At 43.7% G+C, this 16,715-nt stretch overlaps 1 protein-coding gene across 1 annotated transcript; it reads right to left on the bottom strand.

The window, feature by feature from the left end:
• Positions 1 to 6,925: 6,925 nt before the first annotated feature.
• On the bottom strand, positions 6,926 to 9,560 carry LOC142299319 (hydroxycarboxylic acid receptor 2-like). The gene has a single exon (XM_075341822.1). It carries the CDS (start codon positions 9,556 to 9,558, stop codon positions 8,542 to 8,544), a length of 1,017 nt encoding a protein of 338 aa, XP_075197937.1. The 5' UTR covers positions 9,559 to 9,560; the 3' UTR covers positions 6,926 to 8,541.
• Positions 9,561 to 16,715: the final 7,155 nt, after the last annotated feature.

The raw sequence follows: 16,715 nt of genomic DNA, 5'->3' as shown, positions 1-16,715 counted from the left end.
CAAATGGCTCTCCTTCCCTTCCAAGCCCGGCTGTTTGTCTATACAGTGGTTTCTAACCATATGTGGGGTATCGGCGACCTCAAAAGTAATTGGGTAACAAATTTTGGGTTCCATTTTTTTATGCTATTTCATGTAAAAGGGAATAAATTGGAGTTAAAGCAACATTTTTAGGTAAAATGAAAAAAAATAAAATAAATTCCACTTTGCATTAATTCCTGTGAAGCACCTGAAGGGTTAATAAACTGTGGTTTGGGGTACTTTGAAGGGTACAATTTTTAGAATTGTGTAACCTTTAGGTATTTTCTGTCACATAGGCACTTAAAAGTCCCTTCAAATGTGATGTCGTCTCTAAAAAAATTGTTTTTGGTGGAAAAAGTAGATATTTCTGATAAACGTTTAACTCTTCTAACTTCCTAACAATAAAAAATAATGTTTCAAGAATGGTGCTAATGTAAAGTAGACACGTAGGAAATTTTATTTATTAACTATTTTGAGTGACATAACTCTCTGGTTTAAAGGACATAAAAATTCACAGTTTGAAAATTGCAATATTTTCAGCATTTTCACCAAACGTCCGATTTTTTTCACAAATAAACACAAAAAATATTGTCCTAAATTTACCACTATCATGAAGTACATGTCAGGGATCGGGTGTAACGGATGACCAAGGAAGACAGGGTAACCTATGGAGACCCTAATACTGGGGTCCCTGAGCTCATTCTCACACCGGAGATACCCTTGGTCTGGGCCCCCGACCTAGCCCTGACTCCTGTCCTGATCCTGATGACAAGTCCCCACCACACCCATCACCCAGTGGACTGTCCAGGACAGAGATCCCCAAAACCCCTACAACAACGAACTACAGACAGGAGTAAAATAAAAACTCATACACATCTAAAACCTACACCAGGGAACAACCAAGGATATACGGGTAAGGGATGACAAGGGAAAGGAGGTAGTACAAAAACAAAACAACTTGCAACAAACCACAACAGACAACAACAACTGCAACAACCACATCCTCTCTGCGCCCAGGCTAGCTCCTAATTGAATAGAATAACAAGCACCAAGTCCAGAAAGTAGAGGGCTTAAATCCCAGCCGGAAGATGATTAACTGCTGCCAGCTGAGCAAGTCTGCTGCTGCACCAGAGAAGTAATTAACCCTTAATGTGTCAAAAGGAAAAACTAGTTTAAAGTGCATGGTCCCAGATAGAAAGGTAAGAGCGAGCCCCGAGCCTGTCCCTATACAATTGACAGTACAATATGTCAAGAAAAAAAAAATCTCACTGGCATTCATTGAAGTATTCCAGAGTTATTATCTCATAAAGTGACACTGGTCAGAATTTTTAAGTTTAACCTGGTCATGAAGGTCAAAATTGGCTCCGTCATCAAGTGGTTAAGGTACACAGAAGGCCAGGCACAAGATTGGTAATTAGAGTAAAGCAGGCATTCCATTACTCTCGTTAGTGTCACAGGAGCTTCAATTAAGCCATTGTACTCCCAACCACTAGTCCCATTATGGGGATGGTAATAGTAGATCCAGTGGACCCATCACCACAAGGGGTCTCGGCCTCATGAAAATACCTCCACCAATGCACAGTTAGCATTGGGGGAGTGTTTCGCGGGGGCTGGGCTCAAACCTTGGTGGGTGGCTTGGGGTGCTTAAGACACTGAAGAGGGGATGAGGGGTTGTTGCAGTCTGGGGTTGGAACATGCGTTACGGTTGTATCTGTCGTCTTAAGGAGCATAGGCTGTGACTGCAGACCATACCGATGAGAGATACAAAAGCTGAAGGGCAACCAAACGTTTGGTAACAGGGGGTATCGCCTGGTACAGGGGCAGTGGAACTACCGGTCCCAGTTTGGGATTTCGTGGACAGGGAGTATTTCATTCTGGCCATCTACCCAGAGTTGCTGTAAGATCGTGGTTGGAAGAATAAAAATTATTGGCATTGTTAATCTGATTAAGGAATTAATACAATCTGCAACCTCAGATTCTCACAGTGACCTACTACATTTATTATCTGTTGAAAATCTTACAGCAACCCTCCTCTCTGTCATAAAAAGTATGTACATATTTGAAATTTATAGTCACCCTACTGAGTGCCCTCCATTTGCTTCCCAATGCTTCATTCACTAAGACAAGCATTTCAGTCCTCATGCATCCAAGATGTCGGCCGCAGTGGTAAGCCCAAACCTTTCCTTTACAGCACAGGAAAGGAAAGGGAGGCATGCTTCAGACTCATTACTGTGCTTTCTATGCCACTGTGCCAGTAAAGATGCAGGATGACAGGAGCACCCGTCTCAGCGGAGGCAGTGGGAAGCAAAAAGAGGACATCAGGTAGAGTGATTATGCTACCATGGATTGAGGCTTCTCAGGAATTGTCTCCCATTGAGCAACCCTGGTTGTCATTGGTCGGCAACTGCAAAGGAGGCTGCCAGCAGCAGATCTTGTTGATTTGTTTGCCAAAGTCCATGCAGCGTGGCTTAACATTCCTCAAACAACCATTAATAATCTCATTGATAGCATGTGAAGGTGTGTAAGTGAGCATGTTATGATGTATTGTGCTCATGCTTGATGCTGAATACATTGTGAGGTTTTGAAAATTTTGTTTCCATTTTTCATCATTTGCATATTATTAACTTGTCTATCAATCCTGTGATTTCCATAATTCCATTACTTTTCCCTCTTTCTGTTGCAATTTCAATGTTGAAGAGTATATGTTTGTCCTATTTATCTATACATAATATCAGGGTCAGCATCACCAACTGGCAGTAGTGGTGACCTTCTGTGCGGGCCCCCCCGCAGATTCCCAGGGACTGCAGTGCTCAGGCCGGCAGCCACATTTTGCTGGCTGCTGGCCCTTTAAACCTATTGCGTTGCGAGCGCACGCACTCAGTTTTCACTGCTGAACACTGCGCTGCGTGCACATGCATTGAAGAGCGGAGTTCACCTGTGGGTGGAGTTATCACGCAATGCACTTCCGTCACACAGATGAAAAAAGGATCAGCAGCTCCATCATCCCCCAGTTCTGTATGTGACCCCAGAAATGTGTATGCCCCCATAATGTCTATGCCATCCCAGTAATGTGTATGCCCCTCTCCACTGATGTGTATGTCCCCCAGTGATGTGTATGCCCCCAAGTGATGTGTATCCCCTGCCAATAATATATATGCCCCCAGTAATGTGTATGCATCCCCCAGTAATGTCTATGCCCCCAGAGTAATATCTATGCCCCCAGAGTAATGTCTATGTCCTCCAGAATTGACTATGGTCCCCTGGTGATGTCTATGCTCCCCCAGTGATGTATATGCCCCCCAGTGATGTATATGCCCCTCAATCTCCCCTGTGATGTATGTGCCCCCAGCCCCTCCTGTAATGTACATATTGTAAACACCATGTCTTCTGTGATGTATATACAGCAATCTCAGTGTGCACTGTGCTGCCTTGTCTAATAGCAAATGAGGTTGCCGAGCCAGCATACAAACAGAATTATTGTTACAGTGCATAACCGGCAGCGTCACTGCTAGCATACACGGCCTCATAGTGCACTGTGTGCTACTATGTCTGTTAAAGTGACAGCCATCAATCAGCGTGTCCTGCAAACCTATATGTCCTACAGGAGCTGGACATAAGACAAGCAGGGGAGGTGAACGAGACTTGTTGCCATCTTCCCGTATTAAAAATATGCATAACGTGTCTGTGTGTGAACGTATGATGTGTAAATCTATGTATGACAGTGTAAATAATCATGTCTATTTATATGGATTTTTGAGAATTTGTCTTCAAATATGTATATGTATGTATGCCTATATGTCTACGTATCTGTGTATGTGCGTGTCTGCGTGTTCTTGGGGCCCACTGAGACTCTTTTGCCCGGGGCCCATAAAAACCTGTAGCTGGCCCTGCATAATATAGCTGAACACCAGTATAAAACAATTAGTATTTTTTGTAAAATAGCACAGAAAAATTAGCAGTAAATAATTAATAATAACTTGCAAATCTACAAAATCATTTAATTCTTTATCATTTATTCCTTTATTACAAACAGCTTGTTTATTACCCTAGTTATTGTTAATAACATTGCACCCATGGTAACAATGAGATTTTATTGGCTGCAAGTAAAACAAACTTCTGCCTGGCGTACATGACTGCTAATTTAACCAGTTACAGTATATTCAAAAGCAAATTTTACATGAGTATAATCTAAGATTTAATGGACAATATAAATTCATGTAAGGCCTCTGACACACATCCGTGCCTTCGGTACGTGTTTGCCAGTTTTTTCACACACCAGCGGCATGGAGAAACGTACACAAATGCTACCCTATGGTAGCTGGCACACACACGTAAAACCACATGGAACGTGTGTCCGTTTCCGTTTGTACGTGTTTACGCTGACATGTCCGTTTTTCTCCGGCAGCACGGGTGTCACACGGCCCGCGCCCGTACCACACGGATGTAGTGTGGATGCGGTCCCATGTGACACGCGCCGGAGAAAACTCACGTGTCAGAGAAAAAAATAACAAACCTTTACTCACCTTCTCCAGCCCTCCTGTCTCTTCCGCTGCTGTCACTTGCTGCCGACCACTGCTCATTATGCTTATTTAATATTCACTTTACTCCGGCCAGCGGCAGCAGCAGCGGGGAGTCGGCAGGATCGGAGACCGAAGATCAGCACCACGGAAAGCAGCAAGGACCACGTGAGTATGCAAATTACCGGTTCTCCGTGTGTTATCGCGGATAGCACTCGGAGAACACACCTGGCCCGCACGTACCGGAAACACGTACTTATCTACACGCAACACGCAGGGAAAATACGTGTCTCGCGGCTCGTGCATGATTTTCACGTCAGTGTGGCAGAGGCCTAACAAAGCGAGAACAGAGAAGAACAAATACAGAGTTTTGCAAATTTTGAACAGGTTTGTAACTTGTAAATAATGTTAGAAAACAAAATGTTACGTTTCCAACTATGCTTAAAAAAGCAAAAGAAAACTTGTCAGTCAAATCAGATAACTCAAAAAGCAAAATAAACAGAACAATACATACTGTTATACAAGATCAGTCCCTAGAAGCAATTCAAATTACTAGAAAGGGAACAGCACATGGACTTATTGCTGGAAAGAGTAATGCTGATTTATTTATCACATAGTCGCAACATTTCGGCTCTACAGTAAAGCCTTTCTCAAGCAGCTAAACAGTTGTCACAGTTATAAAATAGGTATATCCTTATGTAGCATTGAGTAATCATTTTCTATAATGTTCGTTTGTTCCTTCCGGTGTTGTCCAATATTGACTATAGTAAATTGTTGCTAAAACAAAGACTAATGCGGGCGTCACACGAGACGAACCATCGTGCGATATGTCGTCGGGGTCATGGTTTTCATGACGCACATCCGGCATCATTTGCGACGTCGTTTCGTGTGACACCTACGAGCGTCTCAGAACGATCGCAAATCTGTTACAAATCGTGTATCGTTTACACATCGTTTATTTTTAAAAAATTGTTTATTCTTCTTTGCGCCGGTTGTTCATTGTACCCAGGGTAGCACACATCGCTCCGTGTGACACCTGGGGAACGATGAACTGCAGCTTACCTGCGGCCGCCGGCAATGCTGAAGGAAGGAGGTGGGCGGGATGTTTACGTCCCGCTCATCTCCGCCCCTCCACATCTATTGGCCGGCGGCTGTGTGATGTCGCTGTGACGCCGAACATCCCTCCCCCTTCAGGAAGTGGATGTTCGCCGCCCACAGCGACATCGCTCAGCCGGTAAGTACGTGTGACGGGGGTTTAACGACTTTGTGCGCCACGGGCAACTAATTGCCGTGACGCACAAACGACGGGGGCGGGTACGATCGCTCGTGCGATCGCACGATAGATCGTATCGTGTGACGCCCGCATTAAATCAGTTGAATCATTTTGGTTAACGGTTAAAATTGCAAAGTGTGTGTAAGAATAAGCTTTTTGTTCTTAAAATGGAACTGTAATTTCAACAAACTTTAAATAAATGAACAGTACAGGGAAACATAGGAAACTATATAATATATATATATATATATATATATATATATATTATATTTTAGCAAAGAAATCAGCTTTCTTCCCTACTTATCTGCCACCCCACTTCCACCTCCTAAACCTAAACTTATCATCCACTGTTTCAAAAAAAATAAAGCTCAAATCCATTTTACTCAGACAAGAGAGTACAGGTGACAGCCCATTATACTTTGTGGAAAGGAAATTGGGGATGAGGAGAGAGGAGCAGAGAGAGGAAACAGGCAAAGGGAGACACAGAACCATTATGGTGAGCTTTCTAAAAGTCTTTTTATCTCACTCCTGAGTTGAATCACATCACATCAGGACTGTTAAATAATTTTCCTTTGTGCTGCTGCTTGTCTCTGTGTGCAAAAAAAATGATTAAAGAGTGGGAGTCCCTCTCTGTGTGCTGTGCACTGCAGCTAGTCACCCCACACTAGCTCACAGTGGATTGCAAAGTAGAGACAGAGCCTGTAGACGGGTAAACTGGTTAAAATGCAGGATACAAGTAATGTAATGGCCAGATATAGTGCCATTTTTCATATACACGCACATATCCACTTATTCTGATAAGTTACTTGAAAGTTCCATTACCCTTTAAGAAGTGAGAGATTTTTTTTAATTTACACATTTTTGTCTTCTGCCAGGGTTACTAGTAAGCTATCAGAAGAGGGCATTTTACTGGGCAACGCACCCTCTGCTTGCAGCATAAAAAAGTGCCCAGGTCAGACCCCTGTTTCAAGAAGTCACTTATCTAAACTCTGAGGAATGCACTTCCCAGCAAGCAAGAAGCTGGGAAGTAAAGGATGGGTGCATTAATGGAGACAGACAATAAGAAAAGATATTAGGTTAGTTGTTTGTTTGTTTTTATTTATATTTCAAAGCTCTCATAACAGTTGATCTACATTAAATACATAAAAAGCACCTAATTAGTTATCTTCATGATAAAAAGATAAATTGAGTCCAGTTATCAATAGTTCTTTATACATTTTTATTATTGTTTATTCTTAGGATCTATCACCAGATTTCACAATACAAACTGTTTATAATAAAACAGATCGCTTAGACTTGAGGATAGTGAAATCCATGTCATAATCACTATATAATCCTATATATAAAACATTTGAGATCAGTGAGAGTGAAATATTAGACTTAAAAAAGCATGACTATTAGGCTAAAGTAGCCGAATCCACTGATATTGGCGTATTCTGCTGACACGCTCTCATCCTAACAGATGATGTCAAGAGAGAAAAGGATCCAGAACATTGGATTTCCATCGACATTGGATCTCTGATAGAGAACAAGGGAGCCTATGTAGAGAGGAGTTGGGGTATATAGCTGTCAGCTAAATGATTGTTCAATCGACAGCTATCTAATGTGTATGGAGGGGTTTTAGACAGTTACATGTTCATAAATTGTAGATTTGTTATTCTTTCTAGATTTAGCAGGAGATTCCGAGTCTAAAAGGTGCTTTACATGCTGCGACATCGATAGCTAGTGGTGTCGTGCGCAATAGCACCCGCCCACGTCGCTGTTTCGTCTGAGTGGTGATCGCTGCCGTAGCGAACAATATTGCCAAGGCAGCGTCACACGCACATACCTGCTTAGCGACGTCGCTGGAGACACCGAACAATCTCTCCTTTAAGGGGGAAGTTCATTCGGCGTCACAGCAGCGTCACTAAGCAGCCGCCCAATAGCAGAGGAGGGGCGGAGATGAGCGGCCAGAACATGCCACCCACCTCCTTCCTTCCTAATTGCCGGTGGACGCAGGTAAGGAGATGTTCATTGTTCCTGCGGTGTTACACATAGCGATGTGTGATGCCGCAGGAACTACAAACAACCAGCGGCATGCAACACCAACGATATTATGAAAAGGAGCGACGTGTCAACGATCAACAGTTTTTGACGTTTTTGCGATTGTTGATTGTCGCTCCTAGCTGTCACATGCTGCGATGTCGCTAACGACGCCGGATGTGCGTCACTTACACCGTGACCCCGACGATATATCGTTAGCGATGTCGCAGCGTGTAAAGCACCCTTTAATCTAGACCAAATTCTTAGCAATGGGAATGTGAATGGGGTGTTTTGTGCATCATTTACATGTTCTGGAACATATTTGGTGCAGAATAATTCCCACGCAAAAGATTTTATAATCTGCAGCATTCTTAGGCTAAACTCACAGATATGCAGTGCTCTACACTGAGAGTCAAAAGCAATAGCTGTTGGTTGAAGTAAAACTATTTATAGTCTTGTCACCTTAAGATATAAATATAAATATAGGTTCATTGGCTTTATGTGAATTTGAGATTGTGTGAGATGTGCTATACAAATAATGTAAAGTTCTAATAAAGACTATGAGGTGTGAAGCAGTCTTAATAATAAACACTGAAATAATGGCTTGATCTGATTTAGTTTTACATGTGAGTAATAACAACTTGCTGTTTTATTGCAGTCGTATGTCTCAAGATAGTATAAATTAACTGGATTTATTTGCAAATGCATATATCAATTTGGAAAAGCAGATTTTGGACAAGCGGATGATCTTATTCTGAATTGATTAAAAATGGATAAATAATAAGTTCTTAATGAAGGATTAGAGAGGTAATACAGTAAAGGATTGCACATACTGTTCATGTAGGTAAAGCACATTGTGATAAAGAAAGCCGTCTCCCCAGTTTTGTATATACTGCAGTGGTTGTGTTGTGAAGACATCTGGAGCATTAAGATTTCAATCCTTGAGGACACACTTGGCAGGAAACATATAAAGAAGGCGACTCCAACCAATATGATACATTTCACAGCCCTTTTAATCTTTGAATCTTTGTCCAAGTTCCTTTGTCTAAGTTTCCAGATGATGCTGCATGAGCAGAACAGGACGATGCACAAAGGGAAAAAAAACTCAATAATGAAGAGGAGGTCATGCCAATGGGAGTTGGCTGGACACACAAGAAAACTGTCACAGTACGCATCCCTGAATATGCTGGCACCAGTGTGGTCTTCTGTAAGAATAAAAACAGTTATGGCTATAGCAATAAGCCAAATGGAACAAGCAACAAAAACGGCATTTCTGACAGAGATGGAGTTGACTTGATGATGCGGATGGACCACTTTAAAATATCGGTCCAAGGCAACAAGTGTAAGGAAGAAGATGCTACCTGCCCTGTTCATGGCAAGCATAAAAAGCATTATTCTGCACGGGACATCTCCATAAATCCAGGTCTTCTGCTTCAGATAGTAGTCTATTCTGAAAGGCAAGCAGATAATCAAGAAAAAATCAGCTATTGATAGGTTGAAGAGATAAACTGTGCTGGATCTCCAAGACTTGACACGAAAGAAGAAAGCCCATAAGGCGGTCCCATTAAATATAGATCCTAGCACAAAAATGATTATCAAAAGCGTAGGAAGCACATTAGTCAGTACAGGATCCTCAAAAAAGCAACAGGTGTCATTGCTGTGGTTAGAAAATGAATGCGATCCATCCATTGGCATTGTATAAATCTTCTTAGCTGTGTGTGCTACCATAATGCGTATGTTGCCTGTTCTGTTAGGGAACTGGAAGTTGTTTAGAGAGGGACAAAAAAAAAGAGTGGTGTGAAGCAGCCTTGAGGAGGCTCCGTGATTCTAAGCATGTTTGCATATCTAAATTTAGCGTCTCTGTGCCATGACATACAAATAGCTCTCACACGATTGTGGTAAATCAATTCAAATGTGGTCATAAAAATACTGGCTCTCGTACAATATTAGCACTAGTAAGGGAAAACCATTTCATGTTTATGTCTTATGCATTATGCTGCTAGAATTTTTCCTCTTCCCCTGTAGATTGTAAGGCACACGTGTAGAGTACTCTCTGCGGTTGTATTGTAGGACATGGTCAGATCACCCCACTCCTACAATGTACATATGTTGTTAAAATGTTTAAGTGCTGCTGTCCGGCGAGTACAGTTGGTGATGAAGCAGAGTCAGAGCAGTGCAGCGGTCAATTTTACACTACACAATGTGTTTATTGTGTAGTGTAAAATATGTTAATGTTAAGAATGGATGTAAGCACATAGGTATAAGATATAAGTGAGGATTTTAGTATGTATAGCGTACTAGATACATCCTGGTTGCTTAGGGAACTAAAGCCAAGATTGGAGAAGTGTCAGAGAGCACAGGGTTAGTTTGTGAGACAGCCCAGGAAGAGAATCAGTTCTGCCAAGTGTTGCTGAAGGAAGGACAAGCTCTGTATCCGAGTCTGTTGCGGAACCAAGAGGTAACCTCCAAAGGTGCAGAGCCTACGGCTCACCTCAAGTCGGGCTTACAAGAGTCCAGGGACCAGTCGGGCAAGTGTATCACCGATGGATCCATCTACAGGTCGAGAGGCTAGAAGCTGTTGTCGCGGGCGGGGAGGGCGCCGCCGCTGCGCTCGCTAACGCTCGGGTCCGGCGCTGCTGCGATGGCTGCTCGGTGGCTCGAGCGGTGGGCCGGATCCGGGGACTCGAGCGGTGCTCCTCGCCCGTGAGTGAAAGGGGGTAGTTTGGTTTGGGGATTTGGTCCGTGACGCCACCCACGGGTTGTGGTGAGGTTGGGCACCACCGCTGCTGGTAACGGGGATCCCGGGAGTGATGGCAGGGAGCAGCTGGGATGTTGTTCTCCCCCTCCGTGGGTAGGGGTTGGTGGTCCCGGGGCCCGGTAAGGTGAGGCAAGGTCGGGAAGGTGCAGGGTCGCTTGGACTGCGCAGCGCGGTGCCGGATGGCACGGTAGTACTCACTCAGCCACAAATGTACGCAAAGTCTCTGGTAAACCAAACGGCTGGATGGACGGGTCCCGCAGCCGGCTGCTGTGGTTTCTCCCGGACGGTTGGTGGTGGCTGCCTTTCCTTGCACCTGTGTGTATGTTCGGTCCCGATGGATTCCCACCGGTAACCCGCTCCCCAGCGTGTATATGTGCCGGAGGAGCCCTTTTGCCCGCAGGCTCTGGCCCTTGGAACTCTAGCTGTGGCGGTAGCTGTATTTCCTTTTGCTGGTTGGACGGTTGCCTTCAAACGGGTCGTGGCTGCTAGGAAACCCCTGGGGTTCCGGTCACTGACGGATTTTACCTCTAATGGCAGCTCCAAGCCTGGTTGGGGTCCGCAGGCCCTGCCTGAGTGTGCTGGCTTCACTTCGCTCCCCGGTTCGGTACCGGCGGGCCACCGCCCGACCCCGGTCCTACGGTTCCGCGTTGATCTGCCTCTCCTGCAGACAGCCACCACCGTCTGCCAACCTTGCTCTTAGTGCCCGGGCCACACACCCGGACACGGTCAGATTGCTCCTCCACTACCACTTCACTTCTCTCACTTGCACTTCCCTAACTGATATGACTTCCTTTTCCCGCCTCCAGGACTGTGAACTCCTCAGTGGGCAGGGCCAAGCGCCTGGCTCCACCCCACCTGGTGTGGACATCAGCCCCTGGAGGGAGGCAACAAGGATTTTGTGTCTGGCTGATGTGCCTGTCTCGGGGTGGGGGTGTGTGTTGTAGTACCTGTGATGACCTGGCTAGTCCAGGGCGCCACACTGTCTGAGGTAGTGAAGTGGACCAGGGAAGCCACAGGAAACAGGGGAAACAGAAGGTTAGACTCAGCTACTGGAAGGCTAATACCCAGGGCAAGGGCTAGTGTAAGAAAAGTACCTCAGAATAAAGGCCGCAGAACAGAAGTGCATAAAGAAAGTGGCCATGTCTGTCCAGAAGATTGAATGCTCTTAAAGGAACAGTGCATTTTTGATGATCAGAGCTGTGTAGCTCTGATCAACAGAAATGCACAAGCAATTAGACTGCTGATCCATAAGGTACCCAAGGGGACTAGTGAAATAAATAAAAAATGTAATGAAAAAACCTTTAAAAAATATGAAAAAAATCAAAAAAACTAAAAGTTCATATCACCCCCCCATTCGCCCCTTTGAAAATAAAAGTAAAAAAAAAAATACAGACATATTTGGTATCGCAGTTGTTCAGAAATGCTCGATCTATCAAAATATAAAATCAATTAATCTTATCGGTACACGGTGTGTCGAGAAAAAAAAATGCAAATGCCAAAATTACGTTTTTCGGTTGCCGCAAATTTTTTTAAAAATGCAATTACAGGCGATCAAAACGTAACATCCGTACAAAAATTGAATAATTAAAAACATCAGCTCATGATGCAAAAAAATAAGCCATTACTGAGCCCCAGATGCTGAAAAATGAGAACGCTACTGGTCTCAGAAAATGGCACAAACAGCACAATTCTTTTTTTGGACAAACGTCTGAATTTTTTTTAACCCTTTAGATAAAAGTATACATGTTTGGTATCTACGAACTCATACCAACCTGAGACATCATACTGACACATTAATTTTACCATATAGTGAATACGGTTAATAAAATTTCACTGCACTTGGAATTTTTTTTCCCATTTTTCAATACACTATATGGTAAAACTAATGGTTTCAATCAAAAGTACAACTTGTCCTGCAAAAAAAATAAGCCCTCATGTGGCAAGTTTTACAGAAAAACACAAGTTAAGGCTCTTCACAAAAGGGGAGAAAAAGCAAAAACGAAGAAAAGGAAAATCGAGAGTGAAGGGGTTACCAGCATTATAATATACCGTACATTATATATATATATATATATATATATATATATACTATATATATATATATATATATATATATATATATATATATATATGTGTGTGTGTGTGTGTGTGTAAATATATATATATATATATATATATATATATATATATATATATATGTATATACATGTATATATACAGTGCCTACAAGTAGTATTCAACCCCCTGCAGATTTAGCAGGTTTACACATTCGGAATTAACTTGGCATTGTGACATTTGGACTGTAGATCAGCCTGGAAGTGTGAAATGCACTGCAGCAAAAAAGAATGTTATTTCTTTTTTTATTTATTTTTTTTTAAATTGTGAAAAGTTTATTCAGAGGGTCATTTATTATTCAACCCCTCAAACCACAAGAATTCTGTTTGGTTCCCCTAAAGTATTAAGAAGTATTTCAGGCACAAAGAACAATGAGCTTCACATGTTTGGATTAATTATCTCTTTTTCCAGCCTTTTTTGACTAATTAAGACCCTCCCCAAACTTGTGAACAGCACTCATACTTGGTCAACATGGGAAAGACAAAGGAGCATTCCAAGGCCATCAGAGACAAGATCGTGGAGGGTCACAAGGCTGGCAAGGGGTACAAAACCCTATCCAAGGAGTTGGGCCTACCTGTCTCCACTGTTGGGAGCATCATCCGGAAGTGGAAGGCTTATGGAACTACTGTTAGCCTTCCACGGCCTGGATAACCTTTGAAAGTTTCCACCCGTGCCGAGGCCAGGCTTGTCGAAGAGTCAAGGCTAACCTAAGGACAACAAGGAAGGAGCTCCGGGAAGATCTCATGGCAGTGGGGACATTGGTTTCAGTCAATAGCATAAGTAACGTACTCCACCGCAATGGTCTCCGTTCCAGACGAGCCCGTAAGGTACCTTTACTTTCAAAGCGTCATGTCAAGGCTCGTCTACAGTTTGTTCATGATCACTTGGAGGTCTGAGACAGACTGGTTCAAGGTTCTCTGGTCTGATGAGACCAAGATCGAGATCTTTGGTGCCAACCACACACGTGACGTTTGGAGACTGGATGGCACTGCATACGACCCCAAGAATACCATCCCTACAGTCAAGCATGGTGGTGGCAGCATCATTCTGTGGGGCTGTTTCTCAGCCAAGGGGCCTGGCCATCTGGTCCGCATCCATGGGAAGATGGATAGCACGGCCTACCTGGAGATTTTGGCCAAGAACCTCCGCTCCTCCATCAAGGATCTTAAGATGGGTCGTCATTTCATCTTCCAACAAGACAACGACCCAAAGCACACAGCCAAGAAAACCAAGGCCTGGTTCAAGAGGGAAAAAATCAAGGTGTTGCAGTGGCCTAGTCAGTCTCCTGACCCTAACCCAATTGAAAACTTGTGGAAGGAGCTCAAGATTAAAGTCCACATGAGACACCCAAAGAACCTAGATAACTTGGAGAAGATCTGCATGGAGGAGTGGGCCAAGATAACTACAGAGACCTGTGCAGGCCTGATCAGGTCTTAAAAAAGACGATTATTAGCTGTAATTGCAAACAAGGGTTATTCCACAAAATATTAAACCTAGGGGTTGAATAATAATTGACCCACACTTTTATGTTGAAAATTTATTAAAATTTAACTGAGCAACATAACTTGTTGGTTTGTAAGATTTATGCATCTGTTAATAAATCCTGCTCTTGTTTGAAGTTTGCAGGCTCTAACTTATTTGCATCTTATCAAACCTGCTAAATCTGCAGGGGGTTGAAGACTACTTGTAGGCACTGTATATTAAGGCAAAATAATATATATTTTTCTAAGCCAACATACAAAGAGGACGATTTTATGTCTACCAATCTAAAATATAGACAGGAGTTTAGCAGTAGTGAACAGTATAAATACACAGATCTCTCAATCAGTAAAAGTAAAGTCTGCTTTACACCTTTCAATTTCGCATACTATATCGTATGTGATGTGACCCACCCCCATCGTATGTTCGGCACGTTCAATTTTTTGACCGTGCCGCACAATCGATTAAAAGCTGTCACACGTACTTACCCGTCCATACAACTTCGCTGTGGGCGGCGAACATCCACTTCCTCGAGTGGGAGGGACGTTCGGTGTCACAGCGACGTCACGCGGCAGCCGGCCAATAGAAGCAGAGGGGCAAAGATGAGCAGGACGTAAACATCCCGCCCACCTCCTTCCTTCCGCATTGTTGGCGGGAGCTGCCGACGGAGGTGAGCTGTCGTTCAATGTTCCCGGGGCATCACACACTGCGATGTGTGCTGCCTCGGCAACATTCCCAAACCGCACATTCAATTTTTGAGAAATGAACGACGTGCATGCGATGAACGGATTTTCGTTCAATCGCAATTGCACGGAGGTTTTACACGCTACAATCATACTTACGATGTCGGATGTGCGTCACTTACGACGTGACCCCGCCGACACATCGTAAGATTTATTGTAGCATGTAAAGCGCCCTTTACAGAGGCCAACAATGGAAAATACCTCTGATACAATTATCTTTTAACATGTTCTTCTTATGGTTTTCTGTGCCGTGCACTGATTGCAATAATTCACTTTTTCTGTCTACTATTCTTGTAAATTTATTCTAATACTCTAGTTCCCAGACTTTTTTGGTGCTCCTTGACATTAAGATAGTTTATAGTGTGTTATTTTTAAAACTTGCTCATTATTAAAAGGGAGTTAGTTAGTTGCCAGCATGAAAGGCACAAAAAACCTCTAGAAGATTATTTCATACATATTCAGTAAACTCTATAAACTCAGATGACTGAAATATTAAACATGTACTTTTCATCCGTGTTTACCATTGAACTGCATGTGCCAAGTATCATTCAGCAAGACAGAAGTCAAAGTTCATCTGTGATGGTGGGATATTGTGGGTTATGTACCATGTTGTGTAGGTTTCTATTTTAGGCGTGGTTCACTGTCCATTCTGTATTCCTTGTGTGTACATTGTCCTGTTTGCAGGTTTAATCCCTCCCCTGCCAGGCTTTAATTCCTAAGTCGGGGGAGGGGGCGTGAGATCCACCTAAACTCTCTGCTTACCTGAAGAATTGGTCAGTCTGGCTGAGCAGGAGAAGAAAGAGGGAGTCTGTTTGAGAACTTGAAGAGAGAAGTATTGATCCTCTGGGAGAAGATGCGACTTCTCAGAGAGACCTGGACATTTATCACTGGACTAATTTTACCCTCTGTTTTGTGGATTATGTTATGGACCATTTGATTTGCTTGGAATAAATGCTCTTTGGATTGTACAGCCATCTCTCGCTCTGTTGATTGTGTGAGATGGGAGAAGGACCCCGTCACAACTGGTGGCAGCAGTGGGATCAACAGAGCACAGCCTAATGGAGATCCACCCACAGAATACAGAGACTGGACCGCATCCAGTCTACATGAGAGAGCCAGAGATCTGGGCCTGAACCTCCATAAACTGAGTAAAGAGGCCTTAATTGATCTACTGGTGGGTGCGAGCCAGACCACCTTCTCCCCGATGTCTGACAGACAAGCACTGGGGACAGGGATCCCTGCCCCAAAAAGCCAGTGGTTGGTGTGGTTCGAAGAAGAGATGGCAGCTCTGGGCCCAGGTGTATCTCAGGAGTATAAGGAGGAGGCTGCTCGTCGAGCACAGAGGAGACAAGAAGCAATGGAGTACGACAGAGGGAGTAATGTGAGTTGGAGTGTAAACCCAGCAATCTGGGATCCTGTACGGATCACCCGGGCGGCTTCAAGCCATTTGATGAGGCTTCCGGTGATGTGGAAGGGTTCTTCAAGGACTTTGAGCAGCAGTGTGTCATGATGGAGGTTCCCCACTCTGGCTGGATGCGTTTGTTAGTGGAACTTCTGAACGGAAGCCTTGCAGAGGCTTATCGCACCATTGACTCTCAGCAGAACCGGGATTATAACATTGTAAAACGGACTATCCTGGATTATCATGCTATCACCCCAGACTCACATAGGGCACAGTTCCGAGACCTCCCATGCACCACAGAGGGATCGTTTAAGATGTATGCCCATAAGATGTCCCAGGCATGTCGGAGATGGCTGGAAGCGGAAAATGCCTTCACTGTGGAAGATGT

This window comes from Anomaloglossus baeobatrachus, chromosome 1 (assembly GCF_048569485.1).
Source record: "Anomaloglossus baeobatrachus isolate aAnoBae1 chromosome 1, aAnoBae1.hap1, whole genome shotgun sequence".
Classification (NCBI taxonomy): domain Eukaryota; kingdom Metazoa; phylum Chordata; class Amphibia; order Anura; family Aromobatidae; genus Anomaloglossus; species Anomaloglossus baeobatrachus.
The sequence above is the reverse complement of the archived record's forward strand: the minus strand, read 5'-3'. Positions and strand labels throughout refer to the sequence as shown.

Bases quoted from the DNA above. Each gene is read 5' to 3' on its own strand.
- LOC142299319 (XM_075341822.1), bottom strand. From the start codon at position 9,558: ATGGTAGCACACACAGCTAAGAAGATTTATACAATGCCAATGGATGGA.